Source organism: Muscardinus avellanarius (genome assembly GCF_963383645.1).
Source record: "Muscardinus avellanarius genome assembly, chromosome: 2".
Classification (NCBI taxonomy): domain Eukaryota; kingdom Metazoa; phylum Chordata; class Mammalia; order Rodentia; family Gliridae; genus Muscardinus; species Muscardinus avellanarius.
In genome coordinates, this window is record NC_137787.1 from 118,314,290 (window position 1) to 118,329,889 (window position 15,600).

Consider the following 15,600-nt stretch of genomic DNA (forward strand, 5'->3'; position numbering starts at 1 on the left):
CCTAGGACAAAGTCTGGATGCAATGGTACATACCTGTAATTCCAGTACTCAGGAAGTAGAGATAGGAGGATAGCAAGTTTTAGGCCAGCCTCAGCAAGTTAGACTGTTTCAAAATACAAGACTTGCCAGGCGTGGTGGCACACGCTTGTAATCCCTGCGCTTGGGAGGCAGAGGCAGGAGGATCGCGCAGGTTCAAAGCCAGCCACGCGTGCTGGCTTAGGAGACCCTGTTTCCAAATAAAAATGTAAAAATAGGTCTGGGAGTGTAGCCCGGAGGTAGAAGGGCTTCCAGGAACCCCAGTACCATATAAAACAAAAAACACAAAACACAACAACAACAAAAAAACAAAAAACAAAACAAAACAAAAAAAACCCAAAATATAAAGATCTAGGGAAAATCTTGTATCCTCTAGTCAGACATTTTATTCCTTTGTAGACTTCCACTCTTCAGATGGAGTCTTTCCCTGCCTCTAACCCACATGGAAGTACTTAAAACAAATTACCATTTTTAGGTAGAGACCCTCTGACCTCCCAAGTAGAAATCTATTCGCTTATAAAAAGGCCTAACACAGTACCTTCTATACAAGGCTCAGCAACCATTAGTAACGCTGATCACTTCGTAGTTTGAAACTGTTCAATCTCCTCAATGGCAGTTATTAATTGACTTCACTACGGCTAGTATTGGCCGAGCCCTCAACTTCACTAGCTCATGGGTTTAGGGCTTCTAACCCTGACACAAAATAGGAAGGATTGCCTCCAAAAAGTATTGTTTGCTATCTGTGAAGTCACCCACAATGTTACTGGGTGACTAACAAAAAAATATACAGAATATACGGAGAATGTTAAGAGTTGATTAAGGGTGTAAAGGGGTGACTCTCTGGGTGAAGCCTTTAAGAGTAAACGGTCTGCCAGTCACAAGCACCGCAGCTGAGAGCCCAGGTGCAAAGCTGAAATGGCCGCCAGTCCGCGGGGGCCCCGCCCACAGGGCTGTCGGGGCGGAGCAAACGCCCTGCCCGCGGATTGGCTCTGGGCACCGCTGGACGCTGGCGATTGGTCTCTGCCGCTAGGGCTGCTGGGAAGGGCACGCCGTTCCCGCGCTCACTCCTAGCGAGGTGGCGATGGCGGCGGAGCCGTCGAAGGCATGGATGTCTTCGGCTTCCTGCCGGCGGGTGGGGAGTCAGAGCCAGCTCCGGGACGTCGCTGAGGTCCAGTGCACGCGGTGTGGAAGGAGGGTGTCCAGAGTCTCGGGTGAGGGCCCAGCTTCGCCCTGCCCCGCGGCCTCGAGCGGGTGCCTGCCGGGAGTGGAAGGGAGGCCGCGGCCTAATGATTCGCGCAGCTGCGCTACCTCACGCGTCCCAGAGGTCCGGGAGTGCTCGTCCGCCCTTCATTGGGCAGTGTGGAGGCCCGCAGGCTCCCCACGTCCTCATACTCCCCCTAGGGTGGTAGGTTTGTGAAAGACCAGCAATAAGTACATCCCGAATCTTCTCGCTTAGCCATTTTGAAATGTACAAGGAAAATTTTGTTAACTGGTCACCCTACTGATCAGTACGGTGCCTGAACATATGTGTTTCTGCTTTGTCAATTAAAATAAAAATTAGTTGAGTAGCGTGGCGCAAGCCTTTAATCCTAATACCAATGAGTCGGAGACTGAAGCAGAAGATCACAAATAAGAGACCAGCCTGGGTAATTTAGCAAGACCCTGTCTCAAAAAGGGCCAGGATGGAGTTCAGTGATACAACACTTCTAGGTTTAATCTCCAGTACTGCAAAACCAAACAAATGAGTATATACTTACTTATATATGTACATATATATGTGTTTTGTATAGTATATGTATTGTATATTACATATATATACATATATATTAGAATTTAGCATAATCCTGTGGTCACTTAGGAATGAAACTTGATTTTCCTGGATAGTTCTTGTTGTAGGAGTAACAAGTAGACCTCTAAAATATAAAATTTAAAATATAAAGCTCACTCGCCCTTCATTATTGCTCAATTTGGTTTAAAGCATTTTTTTGGAGAATGATCGTTCATTTTTTGCATCATGTGGTACGTTTTTTAGTTTTGTTATTTTGCATGCTGGAGGTGGAACCCAGGGCTTCACCCAAGGTACGAAAGGGTTGTACCACTGATTTACATGCCAGTCCCTCTTGTTCTTTTTTCTTGATATACTGAGAGAAAATTTAATTGCACTTCTGTTGATTTGCTAATTTACAGTCCACTCAGGTGAACATATGTTTAGGTTAAATGTTGGTATTGAAATGGCACCCAGGAATGCTGTACAATTGAGTCATATCCTCAGCCACTTTTATTTTTTTATTTTGAGACAACGTCTTGCTAACCTAAGTTACTTCAGCTGGTTTAAAACTGGAGCTCATCCTACGTCAGCGTCCCAAGTCTCTAGGACTACAGGTGTGCACCACTGTGCCTGGCTAGATAGTTTGTTCTGAATTTTGTATAATCATCAGTTTCTAATTAAACTAGGTATTTTTGCCTGTATAGTAGAATGCCTTTTAAAATTTCTTGTTTGCTCTCCACTGCCTATTCAAAATTAACAGACCATGGGAAGTTTATAGTGGAATTTTATCAATAGGTCACCACTATGAACTTCAGTGTGGACATGCTTTTTGTGAACTGTGCTTGTTAGTAACTGAAGACTACAACACAATTATATGCCCTGATTGTGAGGTAAGTTCTATAATTTTTATATTTAATACATTACTGTCTGATATTAAAGAGACCAGGGGCAGATATAGTCCCCAATACCATACCCCCATTGACTAACCCCCTCTAGCTACACTACCTGTTTATAGTTACTACCTAGGAAGCCTATCCAAATTGTTAATTTATCAGTGGATTAATGTAATCTCTGATGAAATTAGAGCCCCTGGGTTCCATCCCCAGTACTTAAAAAAAAAAAAGACATAGTTGTGATGGTAATCCTGACATATTCAGTCTTGTGGTGGAGAAAAATAAGTGAAAGAAAAGAGAAGATACAGGCAGCTGGAACAGTCTCTCTACCCTGTCTATCTCAGTGTTCAAAACATCAAAAATAAGGTTAATTTAACACTAACCTTTTGTCTTTTTTGGCAAGTGATCTCTTGCTTAGAGTTTTGTTTTATTTGTAGTGGGATTAAACCCAGGGACATTTTACCTCTGAGCTGTACCCCAGCTCTATTTTATTTTGTATTTATTTATTTATTTTTTTTATTTATTGCAGTACTAGAGATAGAACCCAGGGTCCTTCTACCTCGGGGCTACACTCCCAAACCTATTTTTATATTTTATTGGGAAATGGTCTCACTGAGTTGCTGAAAACCTTACTAAGTAGCTGAGGCTGGCTTCAAACTTTCACAATCCTCCTGTCTCAGCCTCCCAAGTACTGGGATTATAAGCATGCACCACCATGTCTAGCTTCCCCTAGTCCTATTTTAAAAATTTTATTTTGAAACAGTCTTGCTAAGTTGCGGAAGGTCTAGAATTTGTAATCCTCCTGTCTCAGTCTCCTAAGTACTAGGATTATAGGTATGTACCCCAACACCCTGTTTTGCTTAGTGATCGTAAATTATTATACTTGTATTATTTTTAGGATTTTTGATAATGTATTTACAAATAATGGTTTTGATGTTAGGATTATAATTAATCTATTTTGAATCATTTTGTTGGTGGTGGTATTTTGTGATACTGGGGATTGAACCTAGGGACATTCTACCTCCAAGCTACACCCTAGCCCTATTTTTGTTCTTTAATTTGTTGTTTTTGTGGGTCTGAGGATGGAACCCAGGGTCATTTGACCTCTGAGATATACCCCATACCCTATTTTATATTCTTTGTTTTGAAACAGGCTCTCACTAAGTTGCAGAGGGCCTTACTAAGTAACTGAGGCTGTTAGTGAACCGCGATCCTCCAGTCTCGGTTGCTTGTTATTTTGAAACAGGTTTTTATTAAGTTGTGGAGGGCCTAAGTAGCTGAGGCTGACTGCAAACCTGTAAACCTCCTGTTTCAGCCTCCCAGTTATTGGGATTACAAGGATGTACCATCACATCCAGCCATAATTTATCTTTAATATTGAAGTCCTATAAAATGCCATTTATTTCAAACTCATTCAAGATAATATTTTTTGTGGTACTGGCAATTGAATGCAAGGACATTCTACCTCTCAGCTATACCTCTAGCTCTTTTTATTTTGAAACAGGGTCTCAGTTACAGAGGACCTTGCTAAATTGTTGAGGCTAGCCTTGAACCTGTAATCCTTCTGTCTCAGTCTCCCAAGGACTGGGATTACAAGTGTATACCACCATGCCATTTAAGATTAATAGGTCTCCTTTTGTTCTTATTTTTGGGTTTGGTGAATGTGTCTACCATATATTAAAAAATAAGTTATATGGTTTTCAATAACATCTCTTTCTGTTCTTGATTGGTAGTTATGATTAGTTAATAACAACTTAGCCAGGTGTGTTGGTGCATGTTTTAATCCAGGTAGTTGGGAGGTTGAAACAGGAGGATCACCAGTTTGAGATAAGCCTCAACAACCTAGCAAGACCCTGTTTCAAGATAAAATGTGCTGGGGGTATACAAAGCCCCTGGATTAAATCCTCAGTACCACTAAATAAACAAGCAAACAAACAAACAAATGTAAGTTTGAGGGCATCCTTGAATGACAATTTAGTGAGATGCTTTACAAAATAAAAACAGGGTGGTAGAGCACTCCTGGGCCCAGTCCTCCATATTACAAAAAAAGCAAACAAACCATTAAGTCTCGTGTGGTTTGTTAAAAGTCATTTCCCCCCTAACTAACCTAATAGTACATGGCTAGCAAAACATACTCAAGTTCTCTTCCCCACCAAAGGTGTATTTCACAAAAATGGGAGACTATATTGGTGCAGTGGTACCTGCCTATAATCCCAGGGGCTGGGGGAATTGAGGCAGAAGATCATGTGTTCAAACCAACCTTCAGCTGGGCATGGTGGTGCACACTTGTAACCCAAGCATTCGGGAGGCTGAGACCAGAGGATCGCAGTTCGAGGACAGCCTCAGCTACTTAGGCCCTCTGCAACTTAGTGAGACCTGGTTTCAAAATAAAGAATAAAAAACAGGGCAGGAGGTATAGATCAGAGGTCGAATGCCCCTAGGTACCATCCCCAGACCCACCCACAACAACAACAGAAAAAAGCTAACCTTCATAATTTATCAAAACCTGCTCTCAAAATTAAAAAGTTTGAAAAGGGCTGGGGATATAGCTCAATGATAAAATGCCCATTGGGTTGAAGCCCCAGTATCAAAAGAAAAGATATAAAGGAGGAGAAGAGACAATTATGCTTACTAATTGGCCTTACCACTTTTATCTGTTATCAACATTAACTTATTATTTAAAATCTCCTAGCTAGGCATAATGGTGCAAACTTGTAATCCTAGTACTTGGGAGGCTGAGACAGAAGGATTGCAGGTTTGAGGACAGCCTCAGCAAATAGACTCATCAACCTAGGGAGACTTTTGTTTCAAAACAAAATTAAAATAGGGCTGGGGAGCTGGCCATGGTGGCGGATGTTTGTAATCTCACTTGGGAGGCTGAGACAGGAGGATCACAGATTGCGGGAGGATCACAGCCTCGGCTACTTGGTGAGGCCCTCTGCAGTTTAGTGAGAATTTGTTCAAAATACAGAATAAAAAATAGGCTGAGAAGCCAGGCATGGTGGCGCATGCTTGTAATCCCAGCATTCGGGAGGCTGAGACTGGTAGATCGGAGTTCACGGACAGCCTCAACTACTTAGTGAGGCCCTCTGCAACTTAGTGAGACTGTTTAAAGAATAAAAAATAGGGCAGGGAGTGTAGCTCAGAGGTGGAATGCCCCTGAATTCCATCCCCAGACCTGCAAAAAAGAAAAAAAAAAGGAGTGGCTGGAGGGAGTAGCTTGGAGGTATGCCCTATTCTGTATAAGCCTTCCAAGTACTGGGATTAAATATGGGTGCCCCCATGTTTGGCTGCAATTTAATATTTGGGCAAGAAAATTTGTGCCTTTTTTTTTTAGTGATACTGGGGGTTGAGCCCCAGGGCATTCTACTGCTGACTATACTCCTACCCCTTTTTGTTTTGAATTATGGTCTCCACAGAGAATCTTACTATGTTACATTGCTGAGGCTGGGTTTTTGTTTGTTTGGGTTTTTAATTTTTGCGGTACTGGGGGGATGGAGCCCAGCGGCATTCTACATTTGAGCTATACCCCCAGCCTTATTTTTTTTAATTCTTTATTTTGAAACAGGGTCTCACTGAGTTTCAAAGGGCCTCACTAGGTAGCTGAGGTTGTCCACAAACCTCAATCCTCCTGTCTCAGCCTCCCAAATGCTAGGATTATAAGTGTGCACCACCACACCGCGCTTGCTGAGGCTATTCTTAAACTTGTAATCCTTCTGTCTCAGCCTTCCAAGTACTTTTATAGGCCACTTCCAAGTACTTTTATGTGCCACCACACCCAGCTATATGTCTTTTTTGTTTTGTTTTGGTAGTACTGGGGTTCCTGGAAACCCTTCTACCTCCGGACTACACTCCCAGACCCATTTTTATACATTTTTAAAATTTGGAAACAGGGTCTCTTCAGCCAGAGTGGCTGGCTTCGAACCTGCGTGATCCTCCTGTCTCCTCCTCCCAAGCGTGGGATTACAAGTGTAGGACCGAAGTGGGGCCATGACAGGCTTCATCCATACAGCAAACATGCTAGGCCTAAGTTTAAGTTTCCCAGAAATACAACTAACAGTTAAGTGCCAGTTTTGGCACCTGGGTCAGGATAAAAACTTCCAACTAACCCTAGGAGGCACAAACCAAATGGGAGGCACCAAGTATTCTGCCCGTTGCTTGTGATAATAGCAGTAAAAAATTCCTTTTGGTTTAAAGATAGCTCCTTTGTAAATCACAGCCTGAGTGACTGAAATGTATAAAATTGCCTTAGAACAAAGACTCGAGGTCTTTGTCAAGACTCCATTGCATTGGAGGGACTTGGACCCTAGCTCGAGCTAGTTCCCCAATAAACCCTTGCTGCCTTTACATTATTGTGTGATGGTTGTCTCTGTCACCCTGGGATCCCAGACTTTGGGTATAACACAAGCATGTGTAACCATGCCCGGCTGTATGTATGTATGTATGTATGTATGTATTGGTGGTACTGGGGTTCCTGGAAGCCCTTCTACCTCCGGGCTTCACTCCCAGACCTATTTTATACTTTTTTATTTTGGAAAACAGGGTCTCTTAAGCCAGAGTGGCTGGCTTCAAACCTGTGCGATCCTCTTGTCTCTGCCTCCCAAGCGCGGGGATTACAAGCGTGCGCCACCACGCCCGACTTATATGTCATGTTTTAAATATCAGTTTATCGCTGGGCATAGTGGCACACGCTTGTAATCCCCGCGCTTGGGAGGCGGAGACTGGAGGATCGTGCAAGTTCAAAGCCAGCCACTCTGGCTTAAAGACCCTGTTTCCAAATTTTAAAAAGTATAAAATAGGCCTGGGAGTGTAGCCCTGAGGTAGAAGGGTTTCCAGGAACCCCAGTACCACACAAAAAAATAAAAATAAAAAATAGATCAATTTATGAGCCGGGTGTGGTAGTGCACACTTGTAATCCCAGCATTTGGGAGGCTGAGACAGGAGGATTGCACAGGTTCAAAGCCAGCCTCAGCTACTTAGTGAGGCTCTCAGCAACTTAGTGAGATCCTGTTTCCAAATAAAATATAAAAATAGGTCTGGGAGTATAGATTGGAGGCAGAAAAGCCCCTGGGTTCCAACCGTAGTACCACACACACACACACAAATGTCAGTTTACTATAATGCATTAATGAAAGTATAAAAATTGCAATTTACTTACTACCAGTGAAATTGAGCATCTTTTCATATATTTGAATTACCAGTGTTTCTTCTATATTTATTTATTTATCTATTTATTTATTTATTTTTGGTGGTACTGGGGTTCCTGGAAGCCCTTCTGCCTCTGGGCTACACTCCTAGACCTATTTTATACTTTTTTATTTTTTGGAAACAGGGTCTCTTAAGCCAGCGCGGCTGGCTTCGAACCTGCACGATCCTGTCTCCGCCTCCCAAGTGCAGGGATTACAAGCGTGCGCCACCATGCCCAGCTTTCTTCTGTATTTTTAATAGATTCTTTCTATATTTTCCTTTTCTTTTTCCTTTGTTGGATTGAACCCAGGGGTGCTTTGCCACTGAGCTACACCCAGCCCTTTAAAAATTTTTTTTTAAATTTTGAAACAGGGTCTCTCAAAGTTACCTTGCATTGGCCTTACGCCTGTGATTCTCCTAACTCAGCTTCCCAGTTATTGGGATTATAGGCATGTACCACCATTCCTAGCTTCATATCATCTTTTTAACTTTATTCTTCTAGGCTGGGTATGGTAGTGCATACCTGTAACCTTAGTACTTGGGAGGCTGAGACAGGAAGATCACAGATTCTCGGACAGCTTCAGCAAGTAGTGACTGTCATCAACCTAGGGAGACCCTATTTTACAATAAAAACAAAATAGGGTTGGGTATAGCTCTGAGATAAAATGCCTCTGGGTTTAATCTCCAGCATGTGTGCGGATGCTGTTTGTTTCTTTTTTTTTTTTTTTCACTCATAAGGACACTCTGTGATCAGGCCAGGTGTGGAGGTACACACCAGTAATCCTAGTACTTGGGAGGCTGAGACAGAATCACATCTTCAAAGCCAGTCAGCCACTTAGGCTCTTATAGGTGCAGTTTTCCCCTTGATTTAAAGTATTTAGGAGGCTGAGACATAAGGTTGGAAGGTTTGATGTCAGCCTCAGCAACTTAGACCCTATTTCAAAATAAAAAAATAAGACTGGGTATGTAACACAGAGGTAGAACACCTCTGTGTTGCATCTCCAGTAACCTCTTCCCCCCTATACAAGTAAATAAAATAAAGGGGATTTTAGGATCTTTAAGGCTGTTATTGTGTATGTAGTACTGGGGATTGAACCCACAGGTGTTTTGCCACAGAGTTACATCTTTACCCTAGCCTTTTGTGGCAGGGGATGGCGGTGGGGGTTACTGGGGATTGAACTCCAGGGCATTCTACCTCTCAGCTATACCCTGAGACCTTTTATGTTTTGATTCAAAACCAGGTCTTGCTAAATTGCTGAGGATAGACTCAAACCTATGATCCCCCTTTCTCAGCCTCTCAAGTAATCCTAGCCCCTTTTTCTATTGTGGTTTTGAAGGATGATTATGATGATGATGATGATGATGATGATGATGATGATGATGATGATTGTACTTGGGATTGAACCCAGGGGCATCCTACCTCTAAGCTATACCCTAAGCTCTTTTTTTTTTTTTTTCAGGTTTGGGGATGGAACCCACGGGCATTTATTTGACCTCCGACACCCTCTGCCCTATTTTTTATTCCCTTTTTTTTTAATGGTACTGGGGGTGGAGCCAGGGGCTTTCTACCTCTGGGCTATATTCCCAGACCTATTTTTATATTTTTTATTTGGAAACAGGATCTCACTAAGTTGCTGAGAGCCTCACTAAGTAGCTGAGGCTGGCTTCAAACCTGTGCGATCCTCCTGTCTCAGCCTCCCAAGTGCAGGGATTACAGGTGTGTGCCACCACGCCTGGAATATTCCTTAGTTTTGAAGGTCTCACTAAGTTGCGGAGGACCTCACTAAGTAGCTGAGGCTGTCCGCAAACTGTGATCCTCCAGTCTCAGCCTCCCAAATGCTGGGATTACAAATGTGCGCCACTATGCCCAGCTCCTCAGCTCTTTTTATTTGAAACAGGGTCTTGTTAAGTTGTTGAGAGTCTTGCTAAGTTGCTAAGGGTGGCCTTGAACCTGTGATCTTCCTGTCTACTGGGTACTGGGATTATAGGTATGCTCTACTGTGCTCAGCTAGCAACTTTTGTCTATGAATGGCACCTTTATATAGTTGTTTAAAGTATCATAAATGGCATTTATTGAATAACTTTGTGTACTTTTTTTCTTTCTCTTAAATCTTAATTTTGTCCCAAGGTTGCTACAACTATAAATATGAGACAGGGATACCACCCAACAGATGAATGTATTAGAGAAGATTCTTTTATGGAAAAATTGCAGCCTAAAACGTATGTACTGTGTGCACTTACTTTTTTGGTATTGAAGTTCAATGTATTTCTAAAATTTTATAACTATTGATACAATGTCATTCTTAGATTTGTGTTTCCAGCCTATTGTTTATAGAATGCTATTTAAGTTCATAATTCATCTTAGCTATTTGTGGAATAGAGAGTTCAGCTCCTGAAGAAGTAGCATTAGTTTGTCCTCATTTAAAGTGAAAAGCACTCCAGAATTACTGTATCAAAACGAGAGGCTGAAGGTGGTGGTGCAGACTTATAATTCCAGTATTTGGGAGGCTGAGACAGAAAAATCACAGGTTTGAAGCCAATGTGTGGTAACTTAGACCCTATTTTAAAATAAAAAGGCTTGGGGATGTAGCTAATTGGTAGAATACCCCTGGGTTCAATCTCATCCACACTCAAAAGAGGCTGAGAGTATAATATTAACTAAAGTTATTGCTGCTGGATAGTTATTACTGGTAGGATATTATAGAGACAAAAAATAATGTTTCTTTGTTGATCTTAAGAGCACAAGAACAGTATGAGATGGAGAACTTTGGGAAGAAGTGGGTTGAGAGTTGATTTATAAAAAGAAAAATAACTTTGGGATTTGCTTATTTATTTTTCCTTTCTTCCTTAAGACCTAAAACATGTATGTGTTAATAAATTCTGTCATCAAATTAGTAATGCACAGATTTTTGTTGTTGTTGTTGTTGTACTAGGGCTTGAACCCAGGGGCATTCTATGTCTGAGCTACACCCTTAGCCCTCTTATATCTTTTATTTTGAAACAGGGTTTCATTAAGTTGCTAAGGACCTAGCTAAGTTGCTGAGGCAAACCATGTACCTGCAATCTTACTGTCTTGGTCTCCCACATACTGGGAATACAAGTGTGTACAACCACACCTGGCTTGTACAGATATGTTTAAAAACAATTCAGAAGCTGGGACAGGAGGTTTGAGGGCAGCATCCACAACCTAGTGAGTCTCTCGGGAACCTAATGAGGCCCTGTATCAAAAATAGAAGGGACCTGAGGTACAGCTTGGAGATAGAATCCCCCTGGGTCCAATCCCCAGTACCCCCCCAAAACATGCACATGCAGGCGCACACACACACACACACACACACACACACACACACACACACGAACTAAATATTGTAGGACCAGAGCGGAGCCATGACAGGCTTCATCCATACAGCAAATTCTAGGCCTGAATTTCAGTTTTTCAGGAATACAACTAACAGTTACATGCCAGTTTTGGCACCTGGGGCAGGATGAAAAACTCCCAACCAACCTCAGGAGGCACGAACCAAATGGGAAGCACCAAGTATCCTGTCCAGTTGCTTGTGATAACAGCAACAAAGATTCCTTTTGGTTTAAAGATAACTCTTTTGTAAATTACAGCCCAAGTGACTGAAATATAAATCATAGCCCACCTGAATGACTGAAATGTATAAAACTGCCTTGGAACAAAGACTTGGGGTCTTTGTCAAGACTTGGACCCTAGCTCAAGCTAGTTCCCCAATAAGCCCTTCTTGCCTTTGCCTTTTTGTGTGATGGTGGTCTCTCTCCCCCTGGGGTCCTGGACTTTGAGTATAACAGATAAAAGCCCTTTTCAGAGCATAAACCCATTTTATTTTTTTCTACATCCTTGGTATAAGACATAGAGTAAACATGCAATAAATGTTTATTGGGGAAAAATCATAATATATTTGCTAAATTTTTTCTGAATCCAATCCTTGATGATTTAAATTTACAGTTGGCTTTGGTTGGATCACTGTGGAAAAAATAATAGAGCTTGACTTTGCAACTTCTTAAGAAATAAAGAATTTTCTTATCAATTTTCTGGGATCCTGCTTAGATGGTAGTTGTATTTTTGTATACCTTTTTGTTTGTGATACTGGGGATTGAACCCAGAGGCATTCTACCTCTAAGCTACACCCCCAGTCTCACTAGGTTGATGAGTCTCTCTACTAGCTGAGACTGTCCTTGAACCTGTGATCCTTCTGTTAGCCTCCCAGGTACTAGGATTACAAGAGTGTACCACCACTCCCAGCTTGTATGATTCTTAACTATTTTTCCTTATTTGGTACTGGGGATTGAACCCAGGGACATGCTACACCCCCAGCTCTTTTTATTTTGAAACAGGCTCTTACTAAATTGCCTGAGGCTGGACTCTAACCTTCAACCTTCCTGTCAGCCTCTCTAGTACTGGGATTACAGGAATGTACTACTGCGCCTGGCTTATTTTTTAATTTTTTGTGGTACTGGGTGTTGAATCCAGGTGTGTTCTACATCTGAGGTATAACCCTAGTCATATTTTATTTTTTGTTTTGTAACAAGATCCTCACTAAGTAGCAGAGGGCCTTGCTAAGTTGCAGACTAACTTGTGATCCTTTTGTCTCAGCCTCCCGATCCTTACCAATAGGTAAAAGGTAAAAGGGACTTAATTTTTAGAGCATATTTAATATTATAGTACACTATTCTGGAAATAAAAGCAATATAGAGTACTTTCAAGGAACAATCTCATTTTAAACTTTCTAATTTTGTAAATTTTTGTCTAATTTTGTACTGAGTTTATAAGCATGTGCCACCATGCCGGGCCTTTAGTTTTATTTTGAAACAGAATCTCATTAGGTTGATGAGAGTATCACTACTTGCTGAGGCTGTCCTCGAACCTGCAATCCTCCTGTCTCAGCCTCCCACCACCATGTCCAACTTCCATAATGTCTTCTGTATCCATAACCTGCTACTACCCTGCTTAATTCGCTGTTCTCTTTTGTGTATCTCCTTACCATTTCTAGACTCTCATTGTCTATTCAATTAAATCTCATTCTTTTTTTTTTTTTTTTGGTACTGGGGATGGAATTTACTCACCTTCTACCTCTGGGATAAGCCTCCAGCCCTTTTTTATTTTTATTTAGAAACAAGGTCTCACTAAATTGGTAAGAGCCTAAGTTGCTGAGGTGGCTTCAAACCAGCAATCCTCCTGTCTCAGCCTCCCAAGTACTGGGGTTACAAGCATGTACCACCACGCCTGTCCCCAAATTCTTGAAGCTAGAATTCTTGCTTTTCACATTAGCATTGTGGTTTGTCTTTTCAGACTTAAAATAGCAGGTAAGGAGAAGTGACTATGAAATGAAAACAATCTAGACTTTAAACAATTCATTTTAGGGATATATTAAGAAGCTAAATTCTTTTTAAAATAATAATTATTTATTTACTAATTTTGGGCTGCTGGAGATTGAACCCAGGGGTGCTCTATCACTTATAGCTACATGCCCAGCCTGATCTGATTTATTTTCTTTCTTTCTTTCTTTCTTTCTTTCTTTCTTTCTTTCTTTCTTTCTTTCTTTCTTTCTTTCTTTCTTTCTTTCTTTCTTTCTTGTGGTACTAGGGTTCTTGGAAACCCTTCTGCCTCCAGGCTACACTCCCAGACCTTTTTTTTTTTGGTGGTACTGGGGTTCCTGGAAGCCCTTCTACCTCCGGGCTACACTCCCAGACCTATTTTATATTTTTACTTAGAAACAGGGTCTCCTAAGCCAGTGCACATGGCTGGCTTCGAACCTGTGTGATCCTCCTGTCTTCACCTCCTAAGCGCGGGGATTACAAGCGTGCGCCACCACGCCCGGCGACCTATTATTTTTTTTTATATATTTTTATTTGGAAACAGGGTCTCTTAAGCCAGCGCGTCTGGCTTTGAACCTGTGCGATCCTCCTGTCTCCACCTCCCAAGCGCGGGGATTACAAGCGTGCGCCACCATGCCCGGCCTGATTTTCTTTTTTTAAAAGAATAGATTTTCATGAAGCTTGCAGAGGCTGGTCTAGAGCCTGTGATCCTCTTTTCTTTTCTCAGCCTCCCAAGTACTAATATTACAGGAATGCACCAGCAATGCCCTGCTTTTATTTACTGTGCTAGATCTCTACCCCTTTACTCCCTACATCTGAGGTATACCCATAGTCATATTTTATTTTTTGTTTTGTAACAGGATCTCACTAATTAGCAGAAGGCCTTACTAAGTTGCAGAGGCTGATGTTGAACCTGTGATCCTTTTGTCTCAGCCTTCCAATTCTTAGCAATAGGTAAATTGGTAAATAGGAGTACCAATATGTACTCCATACCCTCCCATTAGTGAGACCCTGTTTCAAAACAAAACAAAAAGGGCTAGGAGTATAGCTCTCGGAGTGTAGAGTGTACTGTCCCAAGTACAGCCAGGTAATGTTAACACATGCTTATAATCCTAGCACTTTGGAGACAGACAGGAGGATCACAGGTTAGAGGCCAGCTTTAGCTACTTAATTAGGCCCTCTGTAACTTTAGACTCAAAATAAAGAATGAAAATAGGGCTGGGGGTGTAACTTGGAGTTAGAATGCCCTGGTTCAATCCACAGTATTAAAAAAAAAAAAAAAAAAGATTTTGAGGCAGGATCTGGCTAAATTGCTGAAGCTGGCCACAAACTTTTGATTCTCCTTGCTCAGCCATTGGAATTTCAGGTGTAGGCTACTGTTCCTGGCTAAATATGGTTTCATAAAAACTTAATTTTTGTGTGTGTGTGCTACTGGTAATAGAACCCAGGGCCATTCTACCTCTGAGCTATATTCCCAGCCCCATTTTTTTTTTCTTATATTGAAACAGGGTCTCAGTTGCAGAGAGCCTCACTAAGTAGCTGAGGCTTTCCATAAACTAAGGATCCTCCTGTCTCAGCCTCCCAAGTACTGGGATTACAAGTGTGTGCTATCACACCTGGCTTTAACCTTAATTTTAATAAATAATTCAGCTTCATTTCAAGTGTGGTGGCATATGCCTGTAATCCTGTTGACTTAGGAGGCTGAGGCAGGAGAACTGCTGCATGTTCGAGCCAGCCTTAGCAGTTTAGGGAGACCTTATCAGAAAACTAAAATTGGCTGGGGAATGTAGCTCAGTGATAGAACTCCCTTGGGTTCAGTCCCCATTCCAGGGATAGGGGGAAGGGGTAAAGCCATTTTATTCATGGTTTTATTTCTCCTCTCTTACAGATAATTGAGAACCACTGTACATATTGCTTTTTTTTAAGTGATTATAACAATAACTTTATTGTCTTCTCAACAAAAGATGAAGCTTAGAACTGGATCACTTGGCCCTTTCTCTTCTTATCTCCTCCCAGTTCAAAATGCTTGCACCTCTTAATAGCCAGCATTCTCTTTGATCTGCAGTTAAGTTGCGAAGGGCTCAACACACTGAAGCCTCAACACAATCTTCTTCATAGTTTTGGCCTTTTTCCGGAAAATCAGCTTTGTCTGCCCGCCATAGCCACTCTGCTTCCCGTCATACCGCCGCTTTCCCTGCGCGTACAGAGTCCTTGCCCTTCTTGTACGGGGTCACCTTGTGGGGCTGGTGTTTGCCACACTTCTTGCAGAATGTCCGGCGGGTTTTGGGGACGGTCACCATGCTGGCAGCGGCATTAGTGGCGCGGAAAGGAGGGGCTGGGCCAGAAGCAGAAGACACATACTGCTTTTTATAAAAA

General features: G+C 42.0%; 1 protein-coding gene and 1 pseudogene across 2 annotated transcripts in view; one reads left to right on the plus strand and one right to left on the minus strand.

Annotated features, from left to right (window-relative positions):
• Positions 1-1,117: 1,117 nt before the first annotated feature.
• RNF17 (ring finger protein 17) overlaps positions 1,118-15,600 on the plus strand; it is a gene marked incomplete at both ends in the record, with an annotated part of 162,217 nt that continues 147,734 nt past the window's right edge. The window contains 3 exons of the mRNA XM_080689412.1: positions 1,118-1,247; positions 2,600-2,694; positions 10,013-10,104. Of these exons, the coding sequence (XP_080545538.1) occupies positions 1,118-1,247; positions 2,600-2,694; positions 10,013-10,104 (317 nt within the window). The remainder of the gene's footprint in view (positions 1,248-2,599; positions 2,695-10,012; positions 10,105-15,600) is intronic.
• Positions 15,196-15,524, minus strand: LOC308279734 (large ribosomal subunit protein eL42-like; annotated as a pseudogene). The gene has a single exon. The product of its transcript is annotated as a large ribosomal subunit protein eL42-like (transcript).